The sequence below is a fragment of the Denticeps clupeoides genome, chromosome 5, assembly GCF_900700375.1.
Source record: "Denticeps clupeoides chromosome 5, fDenClu1.1, whole genome shotgun sequence".
NCBI lineage: Eukaryota > Metazoa > Chordata > Actinopteri > Clupeiformes > Denticipitidae > Denticeps > Denticeps clupeoides.
The window spans coordinates 28,560,372-28,578,316 of record NC_041711.1 but is presented as its reverse complement, the minus strand read 5'-3'; the positions used below and the strand labels follow the sequence as shown (position 1 = coordinate 28,578,316).

The 17,945-nt window shown below is 44.5% G+C and overlaps 3 protein-coding genes across 7 annotated transcripts in view; 1 reads left to right on the top strand and 2 right to left on the bottom strand.

The window, feature by feature from the left end:
* Positions 1–166: 166 nt before the first annotated feature.
* On the bottom strand, positions 167–2,413 carry LOC114790291 (uncharacterized). The gene is made up of 3 exons (XM_028980234.1): positions 2,334–2,413; positions 1,337–2,269; positions 167–1,128 (listed from the first exon to the last, which is right to left on the bottom strand). Exons 2-3 carry the CDS (start codon positions 2,248–2,250, stop codon positions 384–386), a joined length of 1,659 nt encoding a protein of 552 aa, XP_028836067.1. The 5' UTR covers positions 2,251–2,269; positions 2,334–2,413; the 3' UTR covers positions 167–383.
* Positions 2,414–3,324: 911 nt separating this feature from the next.
* Positions 3,325–6,082, top strand: upk1a (uroplakin 1a). 2 transcript variants are annotated; one of them, XM_028980235.1, is made up of 8 exons: positions 3,325–3,467; positions 3,660–3,751; positions 3,819–4,019; positions 4,107–4,181; positions 4,253–4,360; positions 5,022–5,198; positions 5,527–5,610; positions 5,687–6,082. In XM_028980235.1, exons 2-8 carry the CDS (start codon positions 3,689–3,691, stop codon positions 5,729–5,731), a joined length of 753 nt encoding a protein of 250 aa, XP_028836068.1. In that variant the 5' UTR covers positions 3,325–3,467; positions 3,660–3,688; the 3' UTR covers positions 5,732–6,082. The 2 variants fall into 2 exon arrangements, with proteins under 2 accessions (XP_028836068.1, XP_028836069.1); XM_028980236.1 differs by having other exon boundaries at positions 3,655–3,751.
* A 3,106-nt stretch (positions 6,083–9,188) lies between these two features.
* The window catches only part of arhgap33 (Rho GTPase activating protein 33), a 32,229-nt gene continuing 23,472 nt past the window's right edge, over positions 9,189–17,945 (bottom strand). For 3 of the 4 annotated variants that reach the window (XM_028980325.1, XM_028980323.1, XM_028980322.1), the window contains 7 exons: positions 16,491–16,647; positions 15,995–16,134; positions 15,832–15,906; positions 15,015–15,757; positions 14,672–14,852; positions 14,042–14,382; positions 9,189–13,933 (listed from right to left, as the gene is read on the bottom strand). In XM_028980325.1, coding sequence (XP_028836158.1) covers positions 11,555–13,933; positions 14,042–14,382; positions 14,672–14,852; positions 15,015–15,757; positions 15,832–15,906; positions 15,995–16,134; positions 16,491–16,647 — 4,016 coding nt within the window. In that variant the 3' untranslated portion in view covers positions 9,189–11,554. The remainder of the gene's footprint in view (positions 13,934–14,041; positions 14,383–14,671; positions 14,853–15,014; positions 15,758–15,831; positions 15,907–15,994; positions 16,135–16,490; positions 16,648–17,945) is intronic. The other variant, XM_028980324.1, reaches the window with a different exon arrangement.

The following is a 17,945-nucleotide window of genomic DNA, read 5'->3' as shown; positions in this document are numbered from 1 at the left end:
TCTTCATAAGCACATACAAAACTAATGACATTTTGCCGGATAAATATAATGATAATAATAATGATGCCTGGTGGTATATATCCTCAATGCTTTCAGACATTCTGTGTTGGGTCTGTTTGTTGGGTCTGTTTAAAAATTGGGTGTGGATGTTGTACCATCACTCAGCGACAAATGAAGCATTTTTATTTACTTTGCATGTCTTCAGAAACACTGACATACAAATCCATTGCTTACATTTTAACTGTATAGTGGAGCATGTAGTAGAACAATTTAATGCTTATCTGCTAAATTATTACAAGATTATAACTTTTTTTTTCCTAAAAGCAGAGGCAGTATTTGGCTAAAATATGTATATATTGAACATCTTAATCCACATTTAAAAGTTACATAGTTTTGCAGAGGTCTGGTCTTTTTTGAACATTTTGCTCCAGTAATTTAGGAACATAAGACGCCAAAGCAACCCTCCTGTGATGAGGCAAGGCTGAGCACAGAGTGTCCTTAAGTTTGGGAAGGTCCATCCCCTCAGGCTGCAGAGCTGACACGAGAAACACGGCCCGATGCAGCCCCAGCTGTTCCACTGCCTTTTCACTCCACCCCTTCACTTCTTTCAAGTCTTCTTCATCAACCTGGTCCATCTTAGACAAGACCAGGTAGCATTCCTTCCCCAAAGCCTGCAGACTTTGCAGCAGATTCAAACAGTCATGGGTGAGTCTGAGTGGACACAGCAGGATGTAGACATCACAGGGGTTGGGGACAGCAGGTACTTCTGCTGAACTCAGGGAGGAAAGCCCACCAATGGCACCCACCCCGGGGAGGTCCCACAGAACCACATTTGGGAGTGTGGGGTGGGAGTAGGCCACAGGCTCTTTCGTGGTTTCAGTAATGCCCGTCGGAGCTGACCCTTCTGCCCCATCTGTAAGGCCCAGGAGGGCATTGATGAGGCTGGAGCTTCCACAGCCGGTCACTCCAAGGACGCCAATCGCCAGCTTGAAGTGCTCCATGGCGTTCAGAACAGAAAGCAGTCTGGATGGGTGTTCAGTCAGATCTTTTGGATGGGATATTTCAGAAATTTGATCAAGGTCCTCCTTGGTCATTTTGCCAGTTTCAAGTGCAGTGGAGATCACCGACCTGGTGAAGATATGAGGTAACCATGATATGACCGAACACAGCAGAAATGTACACACATGACTGACACTCCATCTAGTTTTTCAAGGCCTAATCAAATTATATTCATTTACATTAACAGCATTGGCAATGATTTACATAAGTGCTTTAAAAAATCCATTGTTGAAATATCTTTAATTTGGTTCAATAAGACAAAACTATTGTAACTTACATCTTGTCATTTTTTGTCTTGGAAGATTCTCTGAGTTCTTGGCTGACGTCTACTACGAACTGGCTGAACGTCCTCTTCCTCAGATCCGGCAGAACTTTCAGCAGAAGTCCACCAATCTCCATCAATTTCACTAGCTTTGGCTGGTTTTGCGAATCCTCGCTGAGGCTGGGCGATCTTCTTCTCCGCTGGATCTCCAAGTTGCGATCTCTCATGCGCTCCCAGGCGCAGGTCTTGCAGGCTCCCTCGAGTTTTTCCTGAATGAGGTCCATTTCATGTTCTGCACAGACCAGGAACAGAGGCTGTCCTCTTACATTAAATGCAGCAGTGAGCATCAAGTGGTCCTCCTGGTGCAGCTCTGAGGTGAGGACCACGAGCACGTCATAAAGGACCTGCTGTCGAGCCTGTCCACTTATGTTCTGCTGTGCAGTGAAAGACATGGCGGAGCATCCTTCTAAAGTCCATATCCGAATATTGGGAATTTGACAGTGGACGACCATTGGAAGGCTGTAATTATTTCTTGCTGTTTGCTTTTTGCTGTCAATCAGTTTCTCCCCTACAATTCTTACTTTCTTGGTTTGTTCCAAATTAGGATCATTTTCTAATTGCGTTATTTCTACCACATCCTCAGTCATACTGAAACTGGTAATGTCTTCTTCCTCCTCCTCCTCAGTCTCCTCTTCTTCTCCATCGTCTTCTTCTTCTTCATCTTCCTCATCTTCATCCATTCCGCTGACCGCGTGCGCGAGTTGTGAGTTGGCCTCCTGCGTCCCGCCAGATATGGCCACATCTAAAGTGAAGCGTTCAAAGAGCTCCAGGGCCGCCAGCAAGCGCCTCTCCAGCCCTGCCGCGTGAAGAGCCGTCTTCCAGGCGGCCAGCACCTGCTGCTCCCGCTCCTCCTCCAGTCTCCCCAGCATCACGGGCCTGCAGCTCCTTCTGAAACGGAACAATTTACACAGAAGGCCAGCAAATACCGGTACCAAACACAGCAGGAGCTCACCCAAAACTGCAGGAACACAGAACCGGACCGCTCTGTCGCCCCGCCGAAGCCGACTGGCGTTCCAGCGCCAAGTAACTCGCGGCCTAAATGCAGAATCTGTTTGATCGGTGAGTCAATACAAAAGGTCAACAAGGAAGATTGTTTTACGGGCGTCGACGCCGGCGAGCCGGTCCCAAGGAATAACAGAACATCAGACAGTTCAAGAGAGTAATGGTGTTTTAGCGAGAAAGAATGATCGTCAAAGAAAACGAGGATTTTAGACTTTACAGGGACACTGAATATAAAAATCTTTATGTATTTGTTTAAAATATTATTTCTGCATTTGTTGTTTTGTGTAAGTGTAATGGTTCATTTTAGGTACGTTTACTCTTACTGCAGTAAATACAAGTTTGTAGTACTTACAGATGTGATGTGAAATGTGAACGATAGATGTCAACGTTGCTGTTTGTTTCCCCCACTTCACTGTGCATACATATTTATTCAAGATAGACATCTCAGCCCTTCTTACACCTCGTATACTCCGAGCCTCCAGTACTGCTCGCCTGGTCCCTCCATCTCTGAAGGTACGAGGAAGACGCTCATCTAGACTCTTCTCCGTCTTGGCCCCTCAGTGGTGGAATGAACTTCCCCTCGAGGTCAGAACAGCTCAGTCACTGAGTATTTTCAAACGGCAGCTCAAGACCTTCCTCTTTAGGGAATATTTAGATGAACTGGTAACCTTCTCATTGTCTGACTTCTGAATAGAATCTACAACAGAGTGAATAAAAAGATTGTATTCATAGTTGGGGGTCCTAGTGAACCAGAATTGATCGCTGTGGATAAGGGCACCTGCCAAATGCCTAAAATGTAAATGTAAAGTAATGTAAACGTGATGTTCCCCATGCATTCTGTCGCACTCGGAATGCTGTGTAGTGAACGACCACGGCCCCGATGGTGCGGAGGTGAATGTGGCGATGTGTCTGTCCTGCTTCCTCTAGTGGAGCCAATGTCATGTGCATGTGAAAAGTGCATCAGTGTCCTGGTGGAACAGCAGTCCAAAACGTGTTGTCACACGAGGGCGTGCAGAACTTGAGACGTGAGCAAGTCACTACATGAGGCGAAGGCGTCAGAGAGAGCAGGTGCGGTCCTTAACAGGTACGCTACTCTATCACTTCACGTTTACTTTATTAAATCTATTCCTTTATGGTGTTTTACTTTATTTGGTGGGTTAAGTAAGAAAAATTACTTTGTTGCAAAGAGTTAAAAGTTTTGACTGGGTTAAGGGGCAAATGTGGTAAAATGATAAATACCCACTGCATTTTACTGTGTCTGTTACTGGTAGTGTAGAAGCCATCAACTCTTGACGCTGGAGAGCCATGGGAGATGCTGGAACCACCTGCCTGATGGTCTTCCTCGTCCTCTGCAACGCAGTTGCAGCAGTAAGTCTCCTCGGTTGTGGACCGCAGATGTAAGACGAGTTGCTGACCTCCTGCCCCCCCACTTCAGGCAGCGGGTCTGTGCCTCTTCTCCCTGTCCATCTGGGTGGCAGTGGACGGATATGGACTCTACCAAATATCGGCCGTGTCGGGGAAAGACGACATTTTTGCTGGGGCCTGGATAGCCATATTCACCGGCTTCGCCTTGTCCTGTACCGCAGTCTTCGGCATCTTTGCTGTGCTGATCAGAAGCCGTTGCCAAGTGCTTGTGGTACGAAAATAACCAGTAGAGTGTGTGTGTATGTACCGTTATATATTAAATTCTAATGCATTAACGCTTTCTATTTTTTTTCTGCAGTACCTCATCATTATGTTTGTCATCTTCATATTCGAATCAGCTTCCTGTATCACTGCTGCCACCAACAGAGATTATGTGAGTATGGTGGAGTATGGTGGAGGGTGACAATGAGGTTTAAGTGACGGTATAATCCGTTTGATTTTCAGCTGGTTGGGACCAGTGACCTGGTGAAAAAGCAGATGCTGATGTACTACACAGACAGCAGCAGCGCAGGTCAACAGGTCACAAGAACCTGGAACAACATGATGACTGATGTGAGTGAATGATGAGTGTATGTCAAGTGCTAATACTTTTTGAAGATGAGTTTGCAAAATAAGGGCGATCCTGCCTAGAAAGCAGACAGAGCTGCTATCTGATTGCCGTCTTGGGTCACTTTGCTCATACGCTAAGGTAAACAGACCTGAAATGGCTTTTCACTGCTTAACCAGATGAAATAAAAATAACTAGACAAAAAAAGCCACTGATGCCTATAGGCACTGGTCTACCAGCATATGGAAAACGCTGATGTTGCTGTGATCAACAGTTTTTTATAAGAATCACATTATATCTCGTAAAGCTGACAAACAGGATCCAATTTTGGATTCAACACCCAATACACACCCTTGGACTGCATTCAAGCCTGCTCTCACACAGCATGTCAAGTCAGCATGTGAAATAACCTGTTTCCAGAGAATAATTGTGGGAAGCAGCGATGGGATGCGGTTAATTTTCCAACTGAGGAACGACTGAGAAACCAGTCAGTCAGAGGTTAACACATTAATTTATACAGCTAATTAAATGAAGATTTACAACGACCTCATATCATTACTATTGCTATCATTATTCTATTCCATTTAAAAAAGGAATGTCTATGTAACAGACTGCAATGGCATTTAGTTATGGAGTAATTTTGGAGTAATTACCCTATTTCCCTAGGTTCAGTGCTGTGGTGTGGATGGTCCAGTTGACTGGATTGAGTACAACTCCACCTTCAGGCAGACGTTTGGCAGCAAGTATCCATGGCCCCTTTACTGCTGTAAAAGGCTGAGCAGTTTTGAAGTGGAGAATGTTGAAGGCTGCCAGATTGGACAGTCGAGTGCTATGTTCACAAAGGTGAGAAAAAGTGTTCCTGATCCACGCCCTTGATGCTTGATTTAGTTTTATATGTACTGATGCCAGGTGTCAGAAGAATAGGTTGGACCTGGATGGCTTGTCTGATCATTGCATGTCTGATATATATATTAAACCAGAGGCATATATGGCATAACTCTTGTTTGGTTAAGGTCATTACCAATAACTCGGCTTCCAGAGGGGTTGGTAAATCTAGGGGTTCACAATCTTTTGCCCTCATCACTTAATGTTTGGACAGCCAGAGCATCCATGTTTGTGTGTTATGTTATGTTGTACCCTGTCATCACCACCACAGACTTGTTCTCTGCAGGGCTGCTTTGACCACATCGAGTCCGTGTTCAGCCGCTACACCTGGGCGGTAAGCTGGTACGGCTTTTCAGTCCTCATGTTCATGGTGAGTTCCTTCCAATTCGAATACTGTAGCTATTGTGAATGCCACTTACACTGAGTTTCATGGTTGTCTGTTCCAGTTCTGGGTGATGCTGTTTACCATGGTGTACTACATAATGATCTGAGTGGAAAAGGACTGATCGTCAGACCATGGAAAAGTTTATCAAAGAAAGAAAAAGTCTATATGCATTATTTTGTGGTCTGATGAGGTCTGTGCACTTCCAATATTCATACTGACATTTCTTTTGTTTGTGGTCATTCCTGTAACATTTATTTTCATTTAGCATTTTTGTTCACAGTGTTTGTGTAAATGGCAAGAAATATTTCATAATTAGATACAAGTTGGTACAAATACAATAAGTCACCCACAGTGTGTAATATGTGAAGATGACTATCACAGTGCGTTTGCATGATCACACCGAAAGAGTGGATTTGTCAGCAAAACTGGATGTAATAAAAAACAAGATAGACTACCAGCATGGATCTTAATAAAATTCAGTACACTCGAATTACAACAGCTACAGGAAATAAAATATACATACATACAGATCAGCCGCTTGAAGACTAATGAGAGGACTTTTACATTTAAATCGGGCCTTAATGGAGAGTCAAACACAACTCTTGTCATTGCTCAAAAAAGAAATCCAGCATGGAAGTGCTGAGGTGAAGAAGCACACTCCCAGTTGGGCCTGGTAAGTCAGGTAAACTCCCTGTTGGAGGCTGTGTAGGCAACATCTGGCAGGGCGTCGCCATGTCAACAAAAAAAAAACATCCCGGCACACCAAGACTGCTGGGACAAGAGTGAAATGTAAGAGGCAAACTGTCATACCCTGTCTAATTCGAAGTCACTTCTCTTGTGTCTCACCATCAGCGAGAAGGTGCTCTGGCGCCACAGCTCCATATTTTTTTCAGGAACGCACGGCTGAATGGGAACCATTTTTACATTTACATTTACAGCATTTATCAGACGCCCTTATCCAGAGCGACTTACAATCAGTAGTTACAGGGACAGTCCCCCTGGAGCAACTTAGGGTTAAGTGTCTTGCTCAGGGACACAATGGTAGTAAGTGGGATTCGAACCCGGGTTTTCTGGTTCATAGGCGAGTGTGTTACCCACTAGGCTACTACCAAGAACAGTAACTCCCAAGCTTAACTTTGTTTGATTTCGTTTGGTATGGGAGGACTGTTTTTGCTTCACACTGCATTGTAAATGTTGTATTGGACAGGGGTGGAAAGTAACGAATTACATTTACTCACGTTACTGTAACCGAGTAGCTTTTGTGAGTAATTTTGTTATTTTGAGCTGTTTTTGAAAAAAAAAAAAAAAAAAAGAAATTTGATAAGCATTTTACATCGCTACATTGGAAAACCCTCCCGCTACTGAGTAAAAAATGAAATGCAGAAGAAGAAGAAAATCCGCCTGAACTGAAAGGAAACTGTGCAGGTTCCCGCGCAGCATATTCCTCAGACCATGAAACAAGGCGTCTCCTCTGGCTCCTAGAGCCGGTCAACAACCAGCCAATCAAAAGAAGAAAAGGTCTACGCAACAGCCAATCAGAAAATAGCAGTATATGTCCGGTGTCCGAAAAGGTGTCCTGGAATTCTTTGAGTTATTCTGCTACTCGTAATGAAATCTTAAAAAAAAATTGTTGACCCAATGATGCTCCGAGCATCACTTCTTTTGTTTTAATGTTTTAACAAATTCACAGTTTGTTTGACACAACCAATGACAACTTGACTGCTGTTACAGAATGTTAAACAGAGAATTATCTTCAGTTTTTCAATACTGAGTGTCTGTAGCCTGAAAGCATGTGGTAGTAAGTAGAATAGCCTTTACAGTTCATCTGGAAAGTTCTCAGTTCTCACATTCCAAAATGGATTAAATGGATTTTTTCCTCAGAATTCTACCCCATAATGACAACACGGAAAAAGGTTTACTTGAGGTTTTGGCAAATGTATTAAAAACAAAAAAGCTGAAAAAGCACATGTACATCACATGTATTCACAGCCTTTGCTCAATACTTTGCTGATATACAGTTGGCAGCAGTCACAGCTTCAAAATATGCAGTTACAGCTTTTCATATGTGATGCCACATGCTTGGCACACCTATCCTTGGCTAGGCATTCAGAGTTGTCCTGAAGCCACTCCTTTGATATCTTGGCTGTGTGCTTAGGGTCGTTGTCCCGCTGAAAGTTGAACAGTCACCCCAGTCTGAGTTCAAGAGTGCTCTGGAGCAGGTTTTCATCCAGGATGTCTCTGTACGTTGCTGCAGTCATCTTTCCCTCTATCCTGACTAGTCTCCCAGTTCCTGCAGCAGAAAAACATCCCCACAGCATGATGCAGCATCACCTCCCTGACTAAAGCCCTTCTCCTCCATTTGTCCAGTTTAGGTTGCGGACCAGCTCTAAGTAGAGTCCTGGTGGTTTTGAACTTCTTTAACTTATGGATAATGGAAGCCACTGTGCTCATTGGGACCTTCAAAGCAGATTTTTTTTCTTCTGTAACCTTCTCCAAACTTGTGCCACAAGATAATCCTGCCTCTGTGGTCTACAGACAATTCCTTTGATTTCTTGCTTAGTTTGTGCTCTGTCATGAACTGTCAACTGTGTGACTTTATATAGACAGGCATGTGCCTTTCCAAATCATGTAAAATCGAGTGTTTTATCCACAGGTGGACTCAAACTAAGCTGCAGAAACATCTCAAGGATGATCGGGGGTAACAGGAGGCACCTGAGCTTAAGTTTGAGTTTCATGGTAAAAGCTGTGAATAGTTATGTACTTAAAACTGTTTTCACTTTGTCATTATGGGGTGCTGTGTGTAGAAAAATAAATCAGGAAAAAAATAATTTAATCTATTTTGGAGTAAGACTGCAACATTAACAAAATGTGGAGAGAGTCATGTGGAGCTGTGAATACTTTCCGGATGAACTGTAAATGCTTTTTGCCTGTATATTCAATACATTACGTTGCTCAAACTAAACAAGAGCTTTACAGTTAATGCTGTAGTATTCTGTGGGGCAGGGTTTATTTCATTTTTTTATTTCATTTCCTATATCTGTGCTAATTGGTCAGTAAAGACAACTGATATATTTAGGTTTTCTATAGAAAGTACAAAAAAAATACAGTTTGATAAAAACTTGATTTTGGCTTTATTTTCTCTTTTTTATTGTAATGTTTGAGTTGGACCATACAATTCAGAATTTGATACTTTTGTGGCCAACTGTGCTTAAAAATGTTTTATGGGCTGGTCTGAGCATAGTTTGTACATTATACCGCCTAAAAGAAGAATAAAAAAGACTAGTACTGTATTGGATTTAAGACTAGTATTTTTTACGTCAAGTAATTGAAAGTAACTAAGTAACTTTTACTCAAAGTAAATTTTGAATGAACTAATTTCTTACTTTTACTCAAGTAGATTTTTAGATGGGTACTTTTACTTGAGTAGAATCTAAGCAAAAGAAATGTTATATTTTAACTTACATTTACATTTTTTTTCAGTATTCTTTCCACCTCTGGTATCAAACAACCGTATAAATGTGGTATGGATCAACAGAAATCAAATAAACAAAGAGAACCACAGATTTGATGCATCCATCAAGTTTAATTAACACATTACAAAATATTACAAAATAGGATGAACTGCCTCTTCTGCAAAGTGCTAAGGCTGAAAGGAGAGCATTGAACTGAAAGTTCAGGTAAAGGTACATTCATTCATTCATTCATTCACTCACTCACTCACTCATTCATTCACTCACTCACTCACTCACTCACTCACTCACTCACTCACTCACTCACTCGTGCGCATAATCACACAAGACATATGCACACACACACAAACACACACAGGTCCATAAACATAGGTAGTAGAGTCAGTTAAAGGAGAGTGTTTTCTGATTTACAGACCTTCTCAAGGTACATGTCACTGCATAGATATGAAATGAACAGACAAAAAGTACACACACAGGGACATACACACACACAAGTTTTAACATACAGGCTGCACCATGTACCCTTCAGAACTTCACAGCAAACCGCCCAGTTACCATTAGGGAAGTTACATTATCAAAAAAGTGTGCAATATGTACCTTTGTCTACAATAAATTTAGGAGAAACCAGGAATAAAGGGGTCAAGTATACAGTCTCCTACCAAACGAGGCCAATCATGGCCTCGCAACCATTTGCATTCATTTACAGTACTGAGATAAAGGCCTCAACACTTCAATGTTACTGTACCAGAAGACTGATTGTTCTACAAGAAGGCACCAAACCACCATCCAGAAGCACCACCTGCTACCTCTTTAGGCCATCATTCAATAACGCTCTCTTGACTAACTGCTTATAAGTAATCAGGGGAGGTTAAAACGGTGGCTAATCCGACTTAACGGTTCCTAGTTCCTACATACATTTTTACACACTAAAAACAGATACCAGACACAGACAAATGTGGTTCTAAAGCTTTTTTTTGTGCTGTTTGAAAGAGTGTGGATAATGGAAAAGATGAGAAGGACAAAATAAACATGTCCAAAATACTATCAGCCCACACTCACACTTTGTTATAATCAACAGCCTAACCCTACCCCATAAACTGGGTACTCTACCATCTATTACAGGTATACAATCTGACTCTGCTTTCAATCACTGTTTCACACCTCATTCTTAGGCTGAAGGAGGCAGGAGGATTTGAACAAATCAGATCAAATTGAGGTGCCCTTGGGGTAAACACACAGAATAAGATTTCTTTGTTAACCAAATTAATTAAGCAGATCAAATACAAATTGTCCAAAAGGAACAGATCTTAATTCAACTCCTCAAATTTTCTTTACAGTACAATACAATACATTTTGAAACATAAACAATATTAAGCATACTTTTGGAAGATGACCATCCTTCATCCTAAAAGGAACACAATCAGATTTTTTAAATATATTGTGTTGCTTTGGAGTAAAAATATGTTACACAAACCCAGTAACAACAGAACAAAATGGAAAGAAATTAAGTAATGAACAGAAAAATTATTTTAAAAATTATTCAATTTCAACAAGGTGGTGTTATGGATCCTGAAAATTTATATTTTTTTAACCTTATCTGGAGGCAGATAAAGCTGGTAGCAAACTCTCACACACACACACTGACATGCACGCATACAAACACACATGCAATGTCAAAACTGTCCAGGGAATAAAAAGTAAAAAAATCTAAGAATAACAACAAGAAAAAAAAAAAATACTTTTCACATTTTTGCCAACAAATTTAAAACTTAAATTAAAAAACATAAAAAGCAGTTTTAAAAATACTGAAAACAATGTTTCATATATACATTTCCAAAAGGAGAAATGAAATCAACTAAACAAGTTCAAGATCCACTGAATCTACCAGCAGCTTCTGAGGTTTATATTTTCTTTCATTTCTTTAAAAAAAAAACAAAAAAAAACAACATTAAGCTTACTTCCCTGTACAGTTTCCACAGTAATACTGTGTGCTTCACCCCAATGAGAGCTAGAGCACGCCATATAGACAAGTCCCCCATTCAAAAATGGTGGCACATCTGAAGCCACACTTGCTCCCTCTGGTGGTGAGCACAGCCACTTCTGGAATGTTTTCACATCTAAGCCACTTAACAGCTAGTGTCTTGGCCATCCTCCTTCACATCACATTCACAATTCTCAGTAATCCAGCCCTGCAGTCCTCCAGAGTTGGGAGCTGGAGACAAACTGGACAGGAACCTCCACATCTTGTAGCTTCACATTCTTATACCACCACACATTTTCCCTCCACTGTTTCTACTCAGACCATCAAACAAGCAACATTGTGGACAAATGTCCGAAAAACAAACCATTTGCCTTTAGATTTTCTTTCACCTTCACATAATGTTGTTTTAGAGGAAGGAAGATAGCACTTAAGAGAGATCAGGATATGCCCAACGTCTGTGTGCTCTTCAAGCTGCTCTTCAGCAGTAGCTGCGGGTTTGTCCCTCAGTACGTATTGTCCAGTTTGGTCCAGGGAGGCTGCCTTGTCGTGCCAGCCCTCTCTGATTCCTGACACTTGGAGGTCGCTGTGAGGGATCCAGAACAACATCTCGGCGGGGTGCATTCTGGTACTGGGGGCTGGATTGGACTGGGAACTGACTATACTGGAATTCACTGGGCAGATTCCCATGTCTCCTTGGTGCTCTGATTGCCAAGTTTGAGAAGGCTGCTGTGGGAGATGTGGTGGCATGGGGTGCATCTGGGTAAACAGTGTGAGTATCTGGAGGACTTCGATTGGAGTAAGGCGGCTCCTGATAATTTGGCCTGGGCGGATAGGGGTTAGGAGTTGTACCATCTCCTTGAGAGACAGGAATAAAGTCTTGGGTTCGATAAAATTTCAGAACTTGATCACCAGATGGCATAACATCAAACACTTGACGGTACTGACCACTGGAGGATCTTCTAAGGGGGTCCTGTCGATGGAAACCACCTGTGCCTTCTTTGACTGACCCTTGGCCTTCAAAGTGGCTACGGGAGGGTGTACGGGTATAGATGTTGTATGTTGGATGTTGCTGTTGACTTGGGTAAGGGTTTGGAGGGTGGTCTATCTGGGGGGAAGATGAGTTTGAGGAGGTATCAGCACTGGGACCCTCTTGTTCATCCTCAGCTAATTTCTCAATCAACAAGGAAGCAATATCCTTCCCTGTTAAACTCTGGCTGTGTGCTGAATTGGAATTTTGTGGGTCAGAATGACTTCGGAAGTGAGATGCAGCAGATGTTGACAATGGGAGGTCCAAAGACCGTGTGTCTGGGGCTGTGGTATTTTGACCTGAGCTGTCAAGGCCAGACTCAGTTCTTTCTTGCTCAGGGGTGTGGCATGGAGACTCCTGCTTGTCCTCTGGTGGAGGTTCAGGGGGTGGGGCCAGTGGTTCAGACAACTGTGCAGAATATTCATCAAGGTTGGAAGTCACCCAGCTTTTGGCAATTCCACTAGCACCTAGAGGACTGGCAATGGGAAAGTTGACATATATGGGCTCTGGCTGATCCTTGGACAGAGGCTTTTGTGCTCTTGGAGGTGAGGGCTGAGTCTGCTGGAAGTGGAGTGGCTTTGCTGAGAGATGCTGGTTCATTAGCGATTCATCAGGCGTGGAGGCCTCAAAGTAACGGTAGCACACCTTGCCATTCTCAAAATAGGGGTGGAGCTGGGAGGCGGTAAGGTCTGAAGAAGGAGAATGTTGTGATCGGTGGAGGCTGCGCTGGTGCACCGAGAGGGGAACCATAGCAGAAGAGGAGCCCAGCCCTGTGTTGGCTGGAATGGGATGTAGCTCACTGCGAGAGAGCCTGACAGAGGATGATGTCTGGCGCTGTGGGCGAGCCGGACCGTGGAGGCCTGGTGAGCCATCCAGAGAGGGGTGGTGCTGATGGTGAGAGTGAGAGTGGGAGAAGGAGAATGAATGTGAATGGGCTGCTGCCCAAGCTCTTGTGGCTTCTGAAGACCACAGCTGTGGTGCTCTACTGCTTCCTGGATTCTGGAATTGGTGGGGGTAATGGTGGCCTCTATTGTGTGGCCTTTGGCTCACAGACTCGGTGGGAGCAGGCCTGTAGTTACCTTCCTGATCTAGCCTCATATTTAAATAGCTGTGATGGGCATAGCTTGGAGGTGCTGCTTGAGGATGTTCAGGAGCACCAATCTCGTAGTAGAAGTTCTCCATTTTGCTCTGGTCATCTGAGGAGGATGCAATGACAGGGTGGATCTGCAGCTGCAGAGGTGCTGACATAGACTGGCTAGCTAATCTGGCAGCATGGTAGCGGGCAAGAGCGTCAGAGGTGCCACTGATGCGCTCAGAGAAGGCCCTGGAAAGAGGCGGGTTCCCTTGCTGCTGGTTCCCCAAGTGTCGGATGCGCCCAGCATCTAAAGAACGTCGCATGTAATCATGTCGGTCTGTCTTAGACAGTGGAGCTCGTTGTGGGGCTGGATCTAAGGGCTTAGGGGGTACTTTGGGACGTGTAGGCTGGAAGGCATGGATCTGGGCAAGAGGGGAGCCCTCAGACTTAGAGTGGAGAAGCTGTGACTGTGGTTGTGCAAGGGGCTTTGACTGGCTACCCTGGGAAGCCAGTTTCTGCTGCTGGAGATGCGGGGCAGAGAACTGACGAGAGTAGGCTGGAGGCTTCCTCTGTGATGGGATGTCAGAAAGACCTGATTTAGGAGGACGCATCTGAGCTGGGGTTGGCAGATTTTGGTTCTTATAGATTGGACTGGGTGTCTGATCACCATCTCCAAAGGAACTACCAGCAGATAGCTCAGAATTGGATGCACCAGAATCAGAAACTGAGGCCGAAGAAGAAAGAGTACCAGTGTCCTGTAAATTAGAGAATGCACACAAACGACCTTCAGAATTATTAATGCAAATGGTTTGCAAATTCTTGGAACTGGAAGACACTTTATGAAAAATATTGCCCATCCTCACCTGTGCCGCTGGAGACTTCTCATCTTGCTCCTGTTCCGCATCTGTTTCTGCTGCAGTGGCCTCATTGGTCCACACAGACAGGGGTCGGACTGTGGAGTAGAGCTGATTGGGATCAGAGGACAGCAGTTCCCTTGCATCTGCAGAAAGAGACCTCTGGAAGGGAGCTCCTGCTGTGTCTGATGCCCTGGTCTGTGGGGGTCGATAGGGAGGTGAAGGGCCCTGGCGCAAGGCTTTGTTGGCACTCTCAGTCAGAGCCAGAGCCATGAGCCGTGCTGGGTTCTTGGGTGGAGGAGGGGGAGGCTGCTGGGAGGGAAGTGGGACACCAGTTGGACCCAGAAAGCCTGAAGATGTACAGAAATAGAAGGGAAATTAGAGTAGCAGCCGAAGACAGAAAACACTTTGAAAAAATTGTCAGAGGAAGGATGGTTATGTACAACAAGATCAATGAAATGAAACCCCACAAGTGGACCTCACTGTAGGCCTTCAAAGTGGCTACGGGAGGGGGTACGGGTATAGATGTTGTATGTTGCTGTTGACTTGGGTAAGGGATTGGAGGGTGGTCTATCTGGGGGGGAAGATGAGTTTGAGGAGGTATCAGCACTAGGACCTCACTTTTCTCTCCACACTCACCCGGGACCTTGATCTTGGCCTCAGGACCAAGCTTGCTGCAGATCTCCTGCTGACAGCTCTCAGTGAGCTGGAAATCACATGACCTCAGCAGCATGGAGATCATCTGAGGTGGCTGAGTAGCTCCGCCACTGTGAGTGTTTGGCTGAAGTTCCCCAGCTCGCCCACCAATCATCTCCAGGACCTGCACATATTAAAGAAATATGTTTAAATAATATTTTTGACATATTCAACATGAGAACAGTCTTTCAGGTAATGTATTTGTGAAAATTGTGTTTTTTCCCCATTTAAATTTAAACTGGGAAAAATCTAAATTTAACAAGTGTAATAAGTCCACTCAGCTCACCTTAGCAGGCACACTGATGGCGATTGGGTCAGAGATGTCCAGTGGAGGTGACTTTGGGGCTTTGGGAGACAAGGCATGCACCACTTTGCGAGTGAAGGAGCGTCTCTCTGGAGCAGGCTGCGAGGAGGGCGCAGCAGCCGAGGGAGTCTGGCTGTGGGAAGGGCTCAGATTGGCCTCTGCCGACTGAGCAGAGGAGGACTGTATCGCTGAGGGCCTGTGATGGCAGACAACTTGCACGGGTGGGGCCGTGGCAGCCAAAATAAGACTTCTGCGCGCTGCAGCCTCCGACTGCATGAGGACAGAGTCGGGGTCTTCTGTGACTGAGCGCTGGCTGCTGGAGCAGGCTTGGCCCTGGTGACTAAGGCAGCGGTAGGGAGGGGGCGTGGCAGCAGGTGGGGACTCTGTGCCGCCTGGAAGTACACTGTTCCCCAGGCCTACTGGTCCACTTTCCTCCAGGAAGGTGGGGCTGAAGTCGATAACATCCTCTGCCATCCAAGAAGAGGCAGGATCCTGGGACAAGTCAGGCAGCATGTAGACCCCCTCTTCGTCCTCCTCTTCCTCATCCTCGTCTTCATCCACATGTTCACGGGGAGTGTCCCCGGGGAGAAGGCTGTCGTACGAGCGGCTGGAGGGCAGGCGAGAGGGAGGGCGCTGTGGTAACAATGGCGGCTCGACAGAGGCTGCCAGAGCGAGACCATCACTGCTGGAGCGAGGCCTGCGCAGGCGCTGCACCTTAGACTGACCTGGAAGAGGGGAGGAGATGTTCACTAACTCCTATTTGGTACAGGACAACCGTAACCAGACACTGATTCGGTACCTGCTCCACTGTGCTGGGAGGATAACGATTCCTCACTCTTAGCTGATCGCAAGGTCACATTATCCACCCGGCAGCCTGGGGGGGAAAATATGACGCAGGAGATCTGTGATGCATGCTCAGATAAACACATCTGCAGCTCTTTAAGGCGGTGTGAGTAATATACCGGCGTGCGAGATAGCAGGCTGGAACAGAGAACTGATCCTCATGGGTTTACGGCGGCTGGACCCTGCCTGCTTGCCAATAGCAAAGAAAGTCTTCCAGCTTCCTCCAGCAGACTTCCGCACCTTCAATCCCCTCTTTCGCCTGGATGGAGAAGAGTGGATGTGCACATTTTCTTAATTTACATTTACATTACATTTACCGCATTTATCAGACGCCCTTATCCAGAGCGACTTACAATCAGTATTTACAGGGACAGTCTCCCTGGAGCAACGTAAGGTTAAGTGTCTTGCTCAGGGACACAATGGTAGTAAGTGGGATTTGAACCCGGGTCTTCTGGTTCACAGGTGAGTGTCTTACCCACTAGGCTACTACCACCTTCATATACTGACCCATGGTTAATTATTATTATGAATACATTTTAATATGCTTTTTGTAATATTGAATGTTGGTGAACTACTGTTAAATATTCTATATAATCAAATTTCTCAAATGCTGACCTTTCCGCAGGCAAGTCCAACACTGTGTGAAACTCGCCCTGCAAGGACAATGGCGCCCCCTGCAGCATGAGTGGGGCTTGGGACCGAGCCTGAGCCTCCTCAATGGACAGCAGTCGGGTCGATACAAAGGATTTGGGCCTGGTTAAAGACTGACGTCCTGCACAAGGAGGGGCAGACGGCACATAAGTATTAGTCACATTATGTAAGCATAAAATGAACTTGGGTGAGACAGACGTGCTTTACATGAAAAAAAGCGCACAGACACAGGGAAATACTTTTAAACTTTTTGGACGAAGAAGAGCTGTTGCAATTTCAGACATTTGAAATACACTGTACGCCGTATGGCAAAGACAACAGCAACTGATGTCTGATAATCCTGATAAAAACCACAGACAAGCTGTATTTGAATCCAAATAATGTTAAGCAGACAAGGCAATAAATACTTCTGATCAGCCACACAAAATTTTGAACAGCAAAGCCAGCATTAAGAGCATCAAAATATACAATATATTTATGCCTCCTAATTTCATAATAGATAAAAGCACAAATATGTATTTGCTAATTGAGAAATGACGGGGTTATGCATTATAATTTGCTGTTAATAAGCAGACTTTCACAGATATAATATGGCAAATAAAAGGCTTGTTTTACCTTCTAAATCTGTTTCATTCACTTAAAAACATCCAAAAACACAACAGTCATGCACACAGCTGTACAAAACTACACAGCATCATGGCATCAGAAATCAGTTTAATGAATCCCATTCTGTAAAATCATTGCACATAAATATCCAAAGAATCGTGCTAAATATTAACAGAAAATCTGCCATCTAAAGTTAAAAAGCAGTTGTGCTCAAGCATATAGACTACGGCAAATAACCTGGGGTAACGTTTACAATTTTTCCCGTTTGTAGGAACAAATCCCTGCTGTGAAATAAAAAACATTAATTTCCTAGACCTTTTTTCCCCAAACATTGTAGAATATAGCAGAGTCCCAGAAAGAGCTTAAATACAGAGCTCTGTGATAATCTGCCTCATGTGAAGCTCCTCCACTGAACAAGTGGCGCTCAGTACAAGGAGAAGCGTCGTCTCTCGGGGTGGAGGATCTGGGAGAGGGAGCGAGGGAGGGGCTGGGGGACGGACAGGGCCACACTCTGCGCCTCCTGCAGACTCACCAGTCGGGTCGTTCGGGGCTGATGGACAATCTTACGCGCTGCCCCCCCAGCTGCTACGGAAACACACATCTCTCTCAGTCACACAAGTCTACATTGACTGGGGATTGGCTGTGCAAGTGCTAACAGTTGTCAGAGTTGAAGAAAATCTGCTAGAAGTGTTACGGACCCCCCTTCCCCAGTAAATGCTAGCCATCAATAACATTCAGCGCTGGACAGTGTGAAGTAGATATAAGTGATCTCAGACACCCACAGAATGGAGAAAAGAAAGCTGTCTGTAACTG

Coding starts and splice junctions, on each gene's coding strand:
- LOC114790291 (XM_028980234.1), bottom strand. CDS start 2,250: ATGCTGGGGAGACTGGAGGAGGAGCGGGAGCAGCAGGTGCTGGCCGCC. Junction 1,129..1,336: donor AAGACAAAAAATGACAAGAT/GTAAGTTACAAT, acceptor TATCTTCACCAG/GTCGGTGATCTCCACTGCAC.
- upk1a (XM_028980235.1), top strand. CDS start 3,689: ATGGGAGATGCTGGAACCACCTGCCTGATGGTCTTCCTCGTCCTCTGC. Junction 3,752..3,818: donor TCTGCAACGCAGTTGCAGCA/GTAAGTCTCCTC, acceptor CCCCCACTTCAG/GCAGCGGGTCTGTGCCTCTT. Junction 4,361..5,021: donor GGAACAACATGATGACTGAT/GTGAGTGAATGA, acceptor CTATTTCCCTAG/GTTCAGTGCTGTGGTGTGGA.